At 44.4% G+C, this 15,684-nt stretch overlaps 1 protein-coding gene across 7 annotated transcripts in view; it reads right to left on the bottom strand.

Moving 5' to 3' along the window:
* LOC133353548 (kelch-like protein 9) overlaps nucleotides 1–15,684 on the bottom strand; it is a 122,868-nt gene that overhangs the window by 25,821 nt on the left and 81,363 nt on the right. Inside the window, exon 1 of one of the 7 annotated variants that reach the window (XM_061569880.1) lies at nucleotides 687–710. The exons of the other annotated variants lie outside the window; for them this stretch is intronic. Within the exon in view, the coding sequence (XP_061425864.1) occupies nucleotides 687–688 (2 nt within the window). The 5' untranslated portion in view covers nucleotides 689–710. Of the gene's footprint in view, nucleotides 1–686; nucleotides 711–15,684 lie in introns of those variants that run through there. 7 annotated transcript variants of the gene reach the window in all.

The raw sequence follows: 15,684 nt of genomic DNA, 5'->3' as shown, positions 1-15,684 counted from the left end.
AACACGGCACTGACTATTAAGCAACATTCACGAGTTGAAAAATTATCATCATCATCATCGTTCACAACCAGAAAATAATTCACAACTAAACAGCGCACCGCGTAGGGCTCAGTTCGATCGGGAACAACTGGTGCAACAACTGCAACAGGTCGAAAACAACGCACACAATTCAAAGAAACGATGGGACCAATGCTCCTTGCAACCCAAGCACAATCAACCGAACCACCAGCAAGGCCAACGGAGAAAAACAGACCACCACCTTAACCAGTTCCTCCCCTCATCCCACCAAAGTGGTACAAACCGATGGGGTTCATCACATGGGGGGGGGGGGGGGGGGTGAATGTTACGCAACGTGAATATTTTTTCTATTGTTATTTGCCGACTGCAATTTACTTTACTAGAAAATGAAAAACAAGGAACGAGAGCAAACTAGAACTGTTGCCATGCCACAAAAAGAACCGGGATTAAACTAATTTCTAACAACTCTACGAAATAAATAAGTATTTAACAACTTGTGTGTAAAGGCAAAGAAGTGTGAAATGACAAACACTGCTTAGTAACCGCAGGTTAAACAACATAAAATGCTTATTACATGTTCAGAAATACATAGAAAAATGTTATGTCTGCTGATGTATATTACAATAGCCTTGAACAATTAAATTAGAATGAACAAATCAATGTCGTACATGGAAAATCCCGAGCAGCCAGTTACCCCCAGCTAGTTTGCAAGGGAGATCCCGTGGTGCATGTGCACAGAACAAGAACATCATCATCATCAGCGATCTGCACGGAGGACCGGGTTAACATCAGAACACGGAGGTACTGGAAAAAATAACACGTAAATAACAACACAAATAACAATATCAACAATAATGCATTAATACTATTAATTAACATTATTAATACAAAGCGTCATTTGAATGCACCTTGCTGCATTGGTCATTATTATTTGCGTTGGCTGGCGATGCCTCTTTAAAAATCGCTCCAATTGCACGCATATTTGTGGACGTATAATTTTGTTGCCTTGCGATTCGAATCGCCACGATGACGCATGCATCTGCAGTGGCGGCGGCGAGGGCAGCAGCAGCGACGACGACAGGATGTCCTTCACATCTCTCTGCTAAGCCAGCTCGCAATCACGAAGGAACAAGGAATAAATAAATAAAACCTGGCAAACAAAAAACGGTCTGACTCATAGCACGAGTGACTGCCTCACTGCCCACCACTCCACGCTCCCTCCACCTCTGGCCACCGTATCATCTCTCCCAATGACCGACGTTAATAATTATTTAGATTACCGATAGTATTTGGCTGTAATAAATTTCCACGTGATAAGCAATTTTGTTGTGCTATCATTTGTGGCCAGGTCGTTTCTGGAAAAGCTAATGGCTCAGTGGGCCTTATCTGGTAAGAAAACTAAAGTTTTGTTACATTTTTATATTTTTTTTGAGTTGTTTACCGGTCCTATACTGTGCACCACAATCGCGTTTTTGGATTGTTGTTTTATTGTTCTGACCTGCAGCTCATGGGATTCCTCCAGTATAAAGAAATATTCTGATACCTTAAATAAGAAATAAAAAGACATGGCAGGGGTTCAAGGAACAGCAGCACAATGAGGCGTGCGTTCGTGAGTATGGGGGGTCTTTGCGTACCGCCAGACATCCCATTCACACCGTCTCACGCTGGCATGCAGCAGAGAGGACGCCGTGAAAGCTCAGAACATGATGGTCCCGAGCTCACAGACGGGCGAGGGGACAAGAGAGAGGACTCTGTGTGATCCTGGCAGTGGCGGTAGCAGCGTCTGCAAGATCATGTAGTTCAAGGAACGGGTCGATGAGCACTGGGGGCCATCCAAGCATCGGTCCCTGCAGGGACATGGAGGCCTTGCTAACAGGGGTGACGGGGCAGGCTTTGCTTCAATTATATCTTTGGAAATCGTTGCTGTGTTGTCAATTGCCGAACCGTACGCGACGTGCAAGTCAATTTGCGTACTTGAACTGCGTGGTAATTTAATTAACAAAGTTGCCAATATGGAATCAGAAAATGTACGAATATCTTATAATTACATTCTGAATGCTTTCGTTTGATTGTAACTTTGTTTGTTTATCTCAAAATATTTAAGTCACAGCTCAAAGGGGTTTCGTCCGCACCTTGAAAAATTTTGGACATTACCAGGTAGACGGCTGCGAATAAAAAATTGTTAACCAAAGTATTGGATTCAAGTCAACGTTCAGTGTGCAGCCGCACCCATGCATAGGGATTTTAGAATAGTGTTTAATTAATAAATCAACTCCACCAACGCTTACAGATACTGAACACTTTTAAAGGCTGAATTTTACCGATTTTGCTACAAGGTTTGGAAATGTGCGGGCATGCCACCAACTAGCATTCTTATAAGGTACACTGTAATGAATATCCCTTGCAGTCTGCTGCTGTTCAATAACCTGCACAAACCCATCTCCTCCACTGTGGTCAGCTTAAAAGTGTTGATTTTTCCACGTGTTAAAGCAACTAAAACTCAACAACTTTCTTTTACTAGGTAAATCCCACTCGGCATTCAACTTTTTTTCAAAGGTGACATTAGCCACACACGGCAGCTCATCGAGGTGACCTATATCACATACGTGTGGGAATTGATAGTCGCGGCCAAATAATCTAAAAGCATGTCTGTAAATGTGGAGGGGACCAAAACCAGAGGGCCTGAAGAAAAATTCATGGAGAGTGAGAACGCGCGAACTCCAAATATCCAACAGGCATCGTCAGGGTCCGGGATCGAACCCACGACCTCCTGTTATCCCGGGTGAGGGAGATAGCATCACGCCACTGTGGCGCCCTACAAATATACACAAACTAGCTGTACTACCCGGCTTCGCCCGGGACTTGTATCTACCACGGCCGGCCGCCTTTGTCTCCCCAGTGGCGATGTTAATACGCTACAGTAGTTAAGTTACTCGTTTGAGGCAGAGTCGACCTAGGGGAGGTTCAAATAATCGTCACCGGTGGTGGCCGTGAGCGGGAATCGAACTGGGTTTGCCGGGTTGGTAGCGCAGCGTAGCGTTAAGCACTACACCCACCGCTCCTCACACACCACACACGCACAGACACACATACAGACACACGCAGACACACACAGACAGACACAGACAGACACACACACACACAGACACAGACAGCACGCTAAGCACTACACTACCGTTCCCCCTACACAACACACGCGCGCGCGTCCATAGGTACACATACACGCGCTTGCTGCAGACACACACGACTTTCAGGGTGCATACGGCAGTAAACGACTGAAATAATAAAGCGGCAATGCTGTGTAAGGAACGCCTTAGACCCGCATTATACATTTGTGTAATGCGAGCGTAAACACACAAACACACACAAACACATACACAATACACACACACATACATGCAGACACACAGACAGACACATAACACACATACATACACACACATACAAACACAGAAACACATACACACACATACATAGACACACACATACATACACACAAACACATCCACAGACGTACATACACACATACATACAGGCACGCAGACATACACATAAACACATACAAAAAAACCCACATACATACACACACACAGACATACACACAAACACACACACACATACATACACACATGCATACAGACACACAGACATACACATAAACACATACACATGACCCGGCTTCGCCCGGGACTTGGATCCACCACGGCAGCAAAACCGACATACATACACACACAGACATACACACAAACACATACACACACATACATACACACATACACACATGCATACAGACACACAGACATACACATAAACACATACACATGACCCGGCTTCGCCCGGGACTTGGATCTACCACGCCCAGCCGCCTTTGTCTCCCAAGTGCCGATGTTAATACGCCACACCAGTTACTCGTTTGAGGCTGAGTGGACCTAGGGGAGGTTCAAATAATCGTCACCGGTGGTGGCCGTGAGCGGGAATGGAACTGGGTTCGCCGGGTTGGTAGCGCAGCGTAGCGTTAAGCACTACACCCACCGCTCCTCACACACCACACACGCACAGACACACATACAGACACACGCAGACACACACAGACAGACACAGACAGACACACACACACACAGACACACAGACAGCACGCTAAGCACTACACTACCGCTCCCCACACACCACACACGCACACACACAGACACACACACAGACACACGCAGACACACACAGACAGACACAGACAGACACACACACACACAGACACAGACAGCACGCTAAGCACTACACTACCGTTCCCCCTACACAACACACGCGCGCGCGTCCATAGGCACACATACACGCGCTTGCTGCAGACACACACGACTTTCAGGGTGCGTAAGGCAGTAAACGACTGAAATAATAAAGCGGCAATGCTGTGCGAGGAACGCCTTAGACCAGCAACACATTTGTGTAATGCGAGCGTAAACACACAAACACATACAAACACATACACACACATACATACACACACATACACACAAACACATACACACAGACACACATACACACAAACACACACATACATGCACACAAACACAAACACAATACACACACACATACATGCAGACACAGACAGACACATAACACACATACATACACACACATACACACACATACATAGACACACACATACATAGACACACACATACATACACACAAACACATGCACACACGTACATACACACATACATAGAGACACGCAGACATACACATAAAGACATAAAAAAACCCACATACATACACACACACATACACACAAACACATACATACACATACATACACACATACATAGAGACACACAGACATACACATAAACACAAACACACATACACATGACCCGGCTTCGCCCGGGACTTGGATCCACGATGCCCCGCCGCCTTTGTCTCCCCAGTGACGATGTTCACACACGACAGCAGTTACGCTTTTGAGGCTGAGTGGACCTAGGGGAGGGCCAGGTCCGTTTCAAATAATCGTCAGCGGTGGTGGGCGTGAGTTGGAATCGAACTGGGGTCGCTCAAGCAGCTTAATGACTATTTGTACAAAGAACATATAAAGAATCGATTATAATAACCAGGCAAGAGTCCACATTATAGACTGCCAGTACACGCACTCAGCTTCATAAGCAGGCTAGAGTGTACATGATAGAGTGGCAGTACGCTCACCGAGCTTAATAAGCAGGCTACAGTGTACATGATAGACTGGCAGTACGCTCACCCAGCTTAATGAGTATTTGTACAGTGAACATTAAAGTAATCGATTGTTGGCGCGTTGGGTTTAAAAGTAATATTAATAGCACACATTGTGGTGGGGGTGTAGTGAATAGTAGGAAAAACTTTGATGAATTTACCTCAGAGTGGCGTGGTGGGTGTCGAGGCCTAGTAGCGTGCAAAGCCTGCGGCCTCGCCTAAAATTGTCGGCTTGGAAGAGGCAGGGTACGGGTGGCGTTCCTTCCCCCCCCCTAGCGCTCCAACAATACTGTGTAATGGCTATTATTTAATTAAATACGGAGCTTATGAAAGTGGCGAAGGCGTGGCTAGCCGTTGGCAGGGGCAACCGCCGTCCAATGAAACTGCAGCCCTTGGCGAAGGCGTGGCTAGCCGTTGCCAGGTCCAATGAAAGCGGCGAAGGCGTGGCTAGCCGTTGCCAGGGGCAACCGCCGTCCAATGAAAGTGCGTATGGGCCAAAGTCCACACACACACACACAGACAGACAGACATGAACGATTTTATATATATAGATTCAAATAGCGATGGTTACCCACCCTTGCAAAAACATGATATATGGCTGCTATTAATATTTGCGACTCATTTATTTCAAACATATCCAACAACGCACACTCCAAAAATAATTTATGGATTTTTTTTTTTACGCACAGTATCATCACTCAGCAGTCTGACAAACTTGGGCGGAACCGTTTCGAGAATGGCTATTCACACTTTCATTCCTGAAAAAGAATGTAATTATGCCCCAATCTACAAGACACTGAATATGGAAGGTGCAGTGGAAAAGCCCGAGAGTAAACGCTTCAATTAATTCTAGATTTGAAGTTTTCGTGACTGCAAGGGTCCATACTCTTTGGTTTTTTCAGTAAAGTCACGTAGGTTATTTTTTTTAATCACGACGTTTCGGAGGCAACACAAGCTTCCATCTTCAGGTGGCACCGTCACAGCAAAATTACTGTATCAAGTGGGGCAGCTTCAATTCATACACAAATGAATTAATTTCGCTCTACAATCCCTACAAAAATGCATGAATTTCCCTCTATCTATACTCTCTCTGTTATAAACAAATATCTATATTTTTCCTTGCCTGGGTCTCTCTGCGATTGGAAGTCACTCATTTTCCACTGCTATTGTCAGCCACCAGAATGGAACAATTGTATGAATAAACCACCATTTTTGTTTTTCAGACGAGTTCACAAGTTACGAAGTGAAGCCTCAGGACTTTCCATCGTGAGTCGTAAGTCTGGATCCAGCAGGGATTTCTCACTTGTGTAGCGTCTGTATAGCATGGTTACAAACAAATGCAGCATGTGTTTTCTTTGCTGCGTGCAGTGCATTATGTTTAACATTATTAAATTTAGCACCACATTTAGTATGTGTGCCATTCTCACAGCACGGAGGCGACCATGCCGGTACTGTTACACTGACATGTACAGTCTAAACGTAGGGGACCATGTGGTTTTACCCAATTGAGTAATTCGAGGGTAATTTGTCAAATTTGGACGGAGACAGACATTGGCCTATTCTTTTTTAAAATAACAGCACGAGCTTTTTAACGTCCATTTTGCCGCTGCCGCTCCAGCCACGTCACCGTCACCGCTGAAAGCTCATTGTGCGTCACCCCTTGCCTTGCCATGACGGCTCACAGCCTTTGTTGCTCACCAAGGATTTTAACATCGTCCACTCTGATGTTTGTGTACCAATAAGAACATTATTCAAACACGTTACTCCTTAGCAAAAGGCAATTATACTCAACCTTTTTCGTTTGACACTTAATAAAGCATGATAAACAACATGTATTTTTTTGCAATATTACAGACAGGTAGCAAAAACAATTTACTTTGGAAGAAAATCCCATAGAATTCAGGCGTAACTAAACGATAACATTACTGTAAGTCTGAAATGGGATTTTTACAGCTGCAAAGAAATAGGGGATTATGGAAATCGAATCTGCCTTGGATGCAATACGTTGGAAACAGACGTCAATGCAGGCTTTGTGTTCAAATGCGGCAAAACTAAGTGGAAATACCACCCTTGGCTTATCTCCTTCCTGTAATATTCTACTTTTCACCACTGGAACCCGGGGAGACCCTATTTACTGGCCGTCAAGGCAATGCAAAATCAAACACCCACACTCTCACGCGAGCTCCAGCAATCTGAGTTAACCACTTCCTACGACGCCCCTCTCAACCGCTTTTCCATACCCCAAGATGTGACTGCACCATCCCCCCCAACACTAGCACTGTCAACAATGAATAACAAGATATACTTTGTCGAGGGGCTCTCTAGAGCTCCCTCCGGTGGAAGGCCGTTCTGCGAGCAGTGGTGTGAGCAAGCAGTTGCAAGGCCCGCACCTTTATCTTAACCTCAACAGATAATCATACGACCTGCGTAATATTTCAGGCGAAGACATGTATATCGCGTGGCAACAAAAAGGGCCGTTGTCCGCTATATATTTGTTTTCTGTAACAAGGTGGCATTGATGGTGGCAGTCGGGGTTTTTCCAAAATCACATTTGCATGCTTGAATTCCATGCAATTTGCATATCAACGTTTCCAATATGGAGGCAGAAATTGATACAAATTTTACATTCATTGCTTGAGTCCAGAGGGTTAGAGTACAACGACAAAGGTTTTGATCATTACTGAGAAACCAATAATAAACGAAGCACTGCGTTTACAAATCAACATCGAGTATGCAGGTGCTCAAATGCATACGAATAAAAACAACCAATTACTTTTTTAATAAAGCAAAAATGCCAGACACATGGAAGAGAAATACACAGCCCAACCCTGCCGAAACCAATGTCTGAAAAACCACAAGAAACACAGGAGTAAAACAACCCCAAAATTGCTTAATTGTGGTAATTAATTTGTACACCAGCTGTGCCGAGCGAGTTTTGAGTTATGGGGTAATGCTCTATCACTCTGTCGGGTGCCTGGATGGCTTTGCCATTTGCAAGTGTGGAATGGCTGAGGGCTAAGGACGATGGGCTGCTGGTTGTTTATTCCTTTGATCACCATTCAGCTCTTCTCATTTTCATCATCTTCGCAGCATCGGCTTTTGGCTGGCCATCGAACAAAGATGGTCCACTGCATCGCGCGCTTTCAAATGCGCTTCTGCGGCCATCTGGAATGCCCTTCCTTCCGATATTAGGACGTCACTAGAGCTAGTCACTTTAAAATAATCTAGATTGAAAACTCATTTCTTTAGAACTGCTTTTTGTGTTTAGTTTGTTGTCCTTCCCACACACCTCCGATAAGCACGCCTGGCTACGTACGGTGCGAAATAAGTTTAACATACATACAATCGAGGCCTTAATTTTTGTGTGGTGGAAATCAGAGAAAGTGTGAATTTAACCGGCAAGGCCTGAGAAGCTGCACGCCATGCTTGCTATTCACACGGAACTGGTCTGCTGCCCTATTCATATTTTGTTTAAAGATAGCAATTTTATTTATTAATAATTTCAAGCAATTATTTCTCTAATATGAAAATACATTCAGGTCTTGAATGAACGTAATTAAATGCATATCTTTGCAACACAGACATGGGGAACACGAGGGAAACAAAGACCGCATGGAAAATGTGAGTTAAACATATAAATGGACAGCTGAAATTCATAAACCAACCATCCGTCAAATAAAATAACCAGTGAACACTCTTTTTAATGAAGCCACCATTAGGCTACCGCTTTTAGTACACATCTTCATTTAGAACTTTTGCCCATTTTTGCAAATGCACGATTATCACTGGAATGCCACTTTGGATGAACGATGGGGTTTTATTGAGTAAAGTGCCGTACTTCATTTGAGCCACAAATAAGACGGCGCGGCCACTCGGCACAGCACGGCTCCCGCTACTCTTCGGACCTTCAATCCGTTTGCGGCTCTTTGGCAGTCGGGGCCTTTTGGTTGGAGCCAAAGCATCCCAAGCGTGGTCCTGGTGTGCACCGTGGCAACTTACACCGGTTGTGATGGTATTCCTCTTTCTTTGTAATCTGAAATTATCATTTGCTTTTGCTCTGCAGTCACCTGCGTAGTCACTTTGAGATGTTTCGTGTTCATGTTTTTGTTTGTTGCGGTTGCACCCGATTCAAGAGCCGCATGGCTCACAGGGCTATACCTAATAAATGAACTGAAACTGAACTGAAACCTGCGAAAAACCTGGCGTGCATAGTTGTCGTCACCCGTCCAAGCACTATACAGGCTACAAAATCCTGCTTAGCTTCCGAGATCTGAAAGATTACGAGAATTCTGGGCAATTTGGTCATTGGCCATCGGATGGTATTAAAATTAACCACTTGTGTTCCATGTATAATGCGGAAATCAAAGTTATTGATAATAAACAAAGTAGTGAATATACGAACCGTAAACATTTACTGCAATGCTTACCATCGATTATTATCACGGTGGGTGCAATAGCCGTAACCATACGACGAGCCGTCTGCTTCAGAGTGGAAAATCCCCTAAGTGGCTCGTGACGTTGCCGGTGTCAGGGGGTTACCAATTTGCCAAATTCGAAAATTATACCACCATATTACTTACTCAGTTGGGATTGTACACACAGCAGCAAACCACCGCCCTCCTACTGACAGACTAATGCACCAGGTAACTCTGGTAAAATAAACTTGAAAACTTGCATCAAGTATTTGCATAAGACACCGACATAAACTGCGAATATTGCAGAGTATTATCCAACTATTAAAATGAATACTCTTTGGTTCTTTCGGGAAAGTCACGTAGGTGAACATAAAAAAAAAGTTTAAATACAAATGAAAATAACTAAATTAAATCACGACGTTTCGGGCGCAACACAAGCGTCCGTCAGCGAGAAAACAATCGCTGGAATACGGCATACTGTTGCGCCCGAAACGTCGTGATTTCATTTAGTTATTTTCATTTTTATCTAAAAACTTTCATTATTCTTTTTTTCACCTACGTGACTTTACCGAAAGAACCAAAGAGTATGAATCCTTGCAGTCATTAAAACGTCAAATCTAGTATTAAAATGAATCTGTAGAATATAATATATGGTCATTAAACAAACAACCATGCAATGTTAAACCATTAGCTCTCTTCTGATGGGAGAATTGGAAGGTGTAACAAAGTAGCCGGCACTGAAAAAAAAAATTTAACAGAAGCATAAAACATTTTCCTCACATTTGTATTCAAACAGGTGTCCACATTTATCTTCTTAATTTTCACATACGGCAAGTTCCAGAGCTGGAGTGGCTTGAGGCAGACAGACGGTCAAGTCACGGCTGCTGATAGTGCCCACCATGCAGCATTCCGCGTCGTGAGACGCGAGTGTGAATCCAGGAAGTAACAACGTACTTCAAGTGTGTGCAAAGTGCCGCGTCCCTGCTTTCAATAAAGCCTTCTAAAGACACCCCCCCCCCCCCGCCGGCGATGTCACACAATCCCTTATGGCGAGTGAGCCTGAACCACTCAAAAAGGGTCATCTTGGCACACCAAGCTAGTAACAAACCAGTGCACTGCCCCTGCAGAAATTAGGCCAATTTCACCTTCGAGGCTCTTTAAGGACGCATATTTTTGCTCGAGAGCAGTGGTTCTCAGCCACGTGTCTGCAAAATTGCTGTAGACACTGCGATTCTGAGCCGCTTGCGCGTTTGCGAGATTCAGAGGTGAACGAGACACCTGACCTGCAACTTACAGACATCTGGGATCGGCAAAGGGTGAAGAAGATAGCGCTATCGTGCACACGCGGGAGGTTGAGGACCCACTTGGGTAGTCCCACGTGGACTTTATAAAATGGACGTAGCTCTGACGAGGAGCTCATCGAGGTATGTATGGGTAGAGGTTGAATTATTTAAATCTCAAATATCCTACTTTGTACGATTAGAATTATCATGACTACCCTTGGGGTTGAAGCCGCCCCCCCCCCCAATAGGAAAGACCACAACCGTGATCAAATGTTTGCCCTGGGACTGTGCCTCGACAGACGGGCTGCCAGTCACACGGCTGGTTGAAGTGTCTTTCTGATGGGGAGGATTCCATTTTAAACGTAAGAATCCCCCCAAACGTACAAATAAATGATGCAAAATAAATTAAGAGTCTCTCCCCAAGCCTCCCACTTTCTTTGCTGGCATTCCGTGTTTTCTCGCTTCATGGCATTTTTTTGTTCCTCTTCCTTTATTTTTGTTTGTAAAAAATTGGTCTTGCTTTGCATTTTTTAACGGTTCCTTATTCCTGTAACAAACGATACGCATGCCAATACTACTGGCCATTTGTATCGCGAGATATGTAAGTCATGATTGCGTCACTAATCTGTACCGTGCAACAACTGTACCCTCGCAGGATGATCATGAAACAGGGACGATCAGTTCATTGGGCCCTTCCTGCTGACATAAATAAAAGGCCACCCCCTATACCTAATGTTCATGCATATACAAAAATGCATTACCTGGGTTTTCCCCAAGTACTGGATACCAGAATGGTGTTCCGATGTCTACATTTGCAGTGTGTCGGCGGCTACCGTATGAATAATCTATACATCTAGAATATGTTTTCTCTTTATGTTGGAGGAATCCAATGCGCGATGAAGCTCTAATCTAGCGATAAGTAGAAGCCCTTCCCTGCACTGGTCTCTGGGACATCTTGAGTCTGTTAAGAGAACGGTGGAGGAACGGCGCAAAAGGGGTGCGGGAAATCCAGCGACGTCCAGATGCGCAGAAGCCAGGAGGTGAAAGCGATGGGGAGTCTCCCCACACAGTGCGGCGGGGTGGGCTGCCCATTTCATCTGTGTGCGGACGACAGCACCTGTGGCGCCAGAGGATTTGCTATCGTTGAGGACGATGAAGATGGATACACGAGCGGCCACACTGTTGTGAAAAAATAAAATGTATCGAGTGTAATGTGATTTAATGATCACGCCTTTGCTTGCTCTCTCCCCCCCCCCTCTCTCTCTCTCTCTTACAACTTGCACTTAGCGCTCTGGCGATGAAAATGCATATGGACAGCTGCTACGAACGGCCAAAAGCATTCCGACAGAGCATCTTTGTAGTGCACATTTCAACGATTTCTATTCGTGTCAGATGACCGAAAATTTACACTAGCCCTTTCGATGGAGGCCTCGCTTCAACACGCGGAATAGAGATGAAGAAATTAGGTGGCGGTTTTTTTGCGACGTGTATTCATTTTCGATCACTCCACCGGAGCGAAAAAATTTACATCTTAGGGTTTTTTTATTCAATGTTCCTTGAAAACCTGCACCCGGCTCCTTCCGAATGTGCTCAAGTTGTTAATATTCAACTCTGAAGCAGTTTCAGGCATGACGCTGTGTGTTTAGACTGAGATCCGGTGGTACAGGAGACTCGTACAACCTCCCAAATGCAGCTTGCCTAAACTGGTTTAAATAACACTTCAGTTCATCACTCATAAACATTGATAACTCAAGAATTCAAAATTAACTATCATTGTTGTGTCACAACATATTAAGGCACGTAAATATTTGTACAACACAGAGTTACAGTAGCAGGTAGCAATCTTCTGTATGAGGAATTCATTGTTTGGGGGTCCCCTCTAAGCAGGAACTCTTAAATAGGTATACCTAATCACGTGACCACCTCAACAGGTGAATACAAAGATGCAAACATATGCATGCGAAACATAATCATTCAACTTGTACATTAGCACCCTTACACACACCACACAACACACACTATCCATCGGTTGTACAAAGCGTTGCTGCCTTAGGTTGGGTAAAAATAAAGCGTGCTCAAATCTGCCGTGGTCACGAAAGCACCCGTTGGATGAAAGCATTCAATATTTACGAGCCAGAAGGACCAGCCAGTGCTGAGAATGGGGCAAGCCCCTCCTTACAGAGATGGTCTTCTGCTGACCGGCAAAACACAGCAGCAGGAGCTGGGGTAGGGGGAAGCTCACAGCAGCATTGCCTTTGTATAAAAAAAATCCACAGCGCACTCAAAAGGAAAAACACAAAACAAAAGGGCACCTTGAAAAATTCTAATTTAAAGGAAAAAAACCACGGCACAAAAAAATCATTACAAACGTGGTCAACAACTTGGTTCATATGTATGAATAGCAATGATCTGCATGGAGGGCATTTTTTTTCTTATACCAAGTCAGTTTACCCTTGTGCACATGTATGTACACAAAGACAAAGATCCCCTGTATAGCCTTATAAGACTATTGTGGCAAGTGCCATGAGCAAGCACCTATGAAAGCCCCACGCAAAACGAGGCGGTCGGTGGCAAGCACCCTCGTGGCGACGCTTACATATCGCACCAACTTCTCATTTGAGGTCGAGTCGACCTGGGGGAGGCTCATTATGGCCACATGGATTGAATCAATTCATAGTTGAAAAACCTACTCTAATCATACATTGTGCCGGTCATAAGACAACAATATTTCATACCTCCCCCACTAGGCCCCAAAACTGAAAAAGCAGAAACGACTGCAGGTAGACTTTTCTATTACAGAGGTTCAGCGGAAGTGATGGTCTACTTAAGAGACGAAAAATAACCGAGGTGGCTACAATGAAATATTATCTTATCATACACTTATATAGCGCCTTAACCAAGGCGCTGTACAGTGAACTAACTACGGTACAAGACGGTTGGCAAGATGAAGTGAGACGAGTGGATGGGACATGCGTGGAAAGTGAGGCGGTGGTGATGATGCGTGGAGTAAACGAAGATGTGAATCACGTGGGTGGGTTGATGATGGGTGAGACCACGGGGAGTTGGGGACAGGGAAGGCGTTAGTACGAATGGGGAGGACAACGAGGGGCGAAGGATGGGTGGGCAAGAATAGCGGAAAGTAGTGAGAGGGGGGTGATTGTTTGACGTGCAAGGGCAGTTGATACCAGTGAAGAGGGGCGAGGAGAGAGATTCAGTGAAACCGAGACTGTGCGCACGGAGGAACAGCAAGAGACAGCAAAGATTTAGAACGCAGAGTGGGCAGGAACATCAAGTGAGATGAGAGAAATGGGTTAATGTTTCAGTGTTGTTCAGCAGGCTTTATGTCGGAATCCAAGGGGTACCATCAATAGCCAGTCCGAGCGATTTGCAGTCACCCATTGACAAGTCCCAAAGGCGACCGACTAGAAAAGTTCGGCCACAGCATGTTATGCAAGTTAACCCTCACAGGGTAAGTACTGATCACGGAAAAAATTATTTGAAAAGCCAGGGTCCAAGTGGATCTCGTTGGATATTTGGAGGGATCCGAAAATGTGAAGCTGACAATGGTTTAAAGGTCCCACAGGAACGGCTCTAGGTATTTATTAGAGCGAAAGGGATATCGCGTGTGCATTATAACCATAGTTACAGCCGTTCACATCCACTTCACTGCTTCTCAAAAGTGTCAGTAAATAAAAACACCACCACCTCACCGCAATAATCTATTCGGTGGCAAAATATTATTTCCACACCGTCATTAATTTATGTTCGCTTTTCAATTACCGTACTCATTTTGCTGATTTTAATTTTTAGGAGTCGTGGTTGTAGGTGGGTGGAGAGGGGTGTGATTAGCACTGTTGGCTATGTACGATGCGAAAGAAGTTCAACATACATCCATGAAAAGAACTGCAAACACTGTGGTGGGCACGTCTGAATCTTCGTCAACTTATCGGTGGAAGAAATGGGGATGTGATGCTGAATAACCAAATTCTGAAGACAATCACAATGGTGCAAAATCCCCAAAGTTCCATTTGTGCGACGCATGTCATAAATGCCAAACGCATCGAAAATCCTGCCAGACCCCAACCTCATTCTGCACTGAGATAATGGCCTTAAAATTTGGCCACAGACGCTGTGCGTGCGATCATTTGCAATGCACCATCCGGCAAAATAAATATAATAATCAGCTACTGTAAAAGGGACAATTCCACTGAAAATATTGGAATACAGCCCCACCACAGCCTTACCGTGGGGAGCATTTCCCATGCCACGCAAATAAATTCTCATCAAATATTTTACGCGCTGGCTTGTCAAGCGGAGGAGCACAACTCCATGCCAAAATAAGAAAATCCAGTTAAATTTCCCCTACCAACCAGCCACCCACATTTGTATTTAAATAAGATAACGAAATTGTAATTAATTTATTTACAACTTGTTGCTGAAAGTGAGAATGTGTTGGCCCTGAGCACTAGAGATAGGAACTCTTGCTCCGTAGCTTCAGCTAAATATTGCATCGTTACCCCCCCGGGTTAAACTGTCGCACCAACACATTCAGGTGCAATGAAATTAATTGACAATGCGCGAGATTTTAATTACTCTCTATATAAACACCGATGACCAAAAGTGAACGTTCTTAAACACCACATTCAGTCTACATGATATTACCATCACAGTATCTTATTCTTGGAGGAAGGCATATGTCCACAATTAAAAGTCACATTATTGCCATTTCCAAAGACCCTCTGCAGCCCAAACTC

The sequence above is a fragment of the Lethenteron reissneri genome, chromosome 6 (genome assembly GCF_015708825.2).
Source record: "Lethenteron reissneri isolate LAM-NWPU_2019-01 chromosome 6, ASM1570882v1, whole genome shotgun sequence".
Classification (NCBI taxonomy): Eukaryota; Metazoa; Chordata; class Hyperoartia; order Petromyzontiformes; family Petromyzontidae; genus Lethenteron; species Lethenteron reissneri.
Note: the sequence above shows the minus strand (reverse complement) of the source record. Positions and strands in the feature narration are given on the sequence as shown.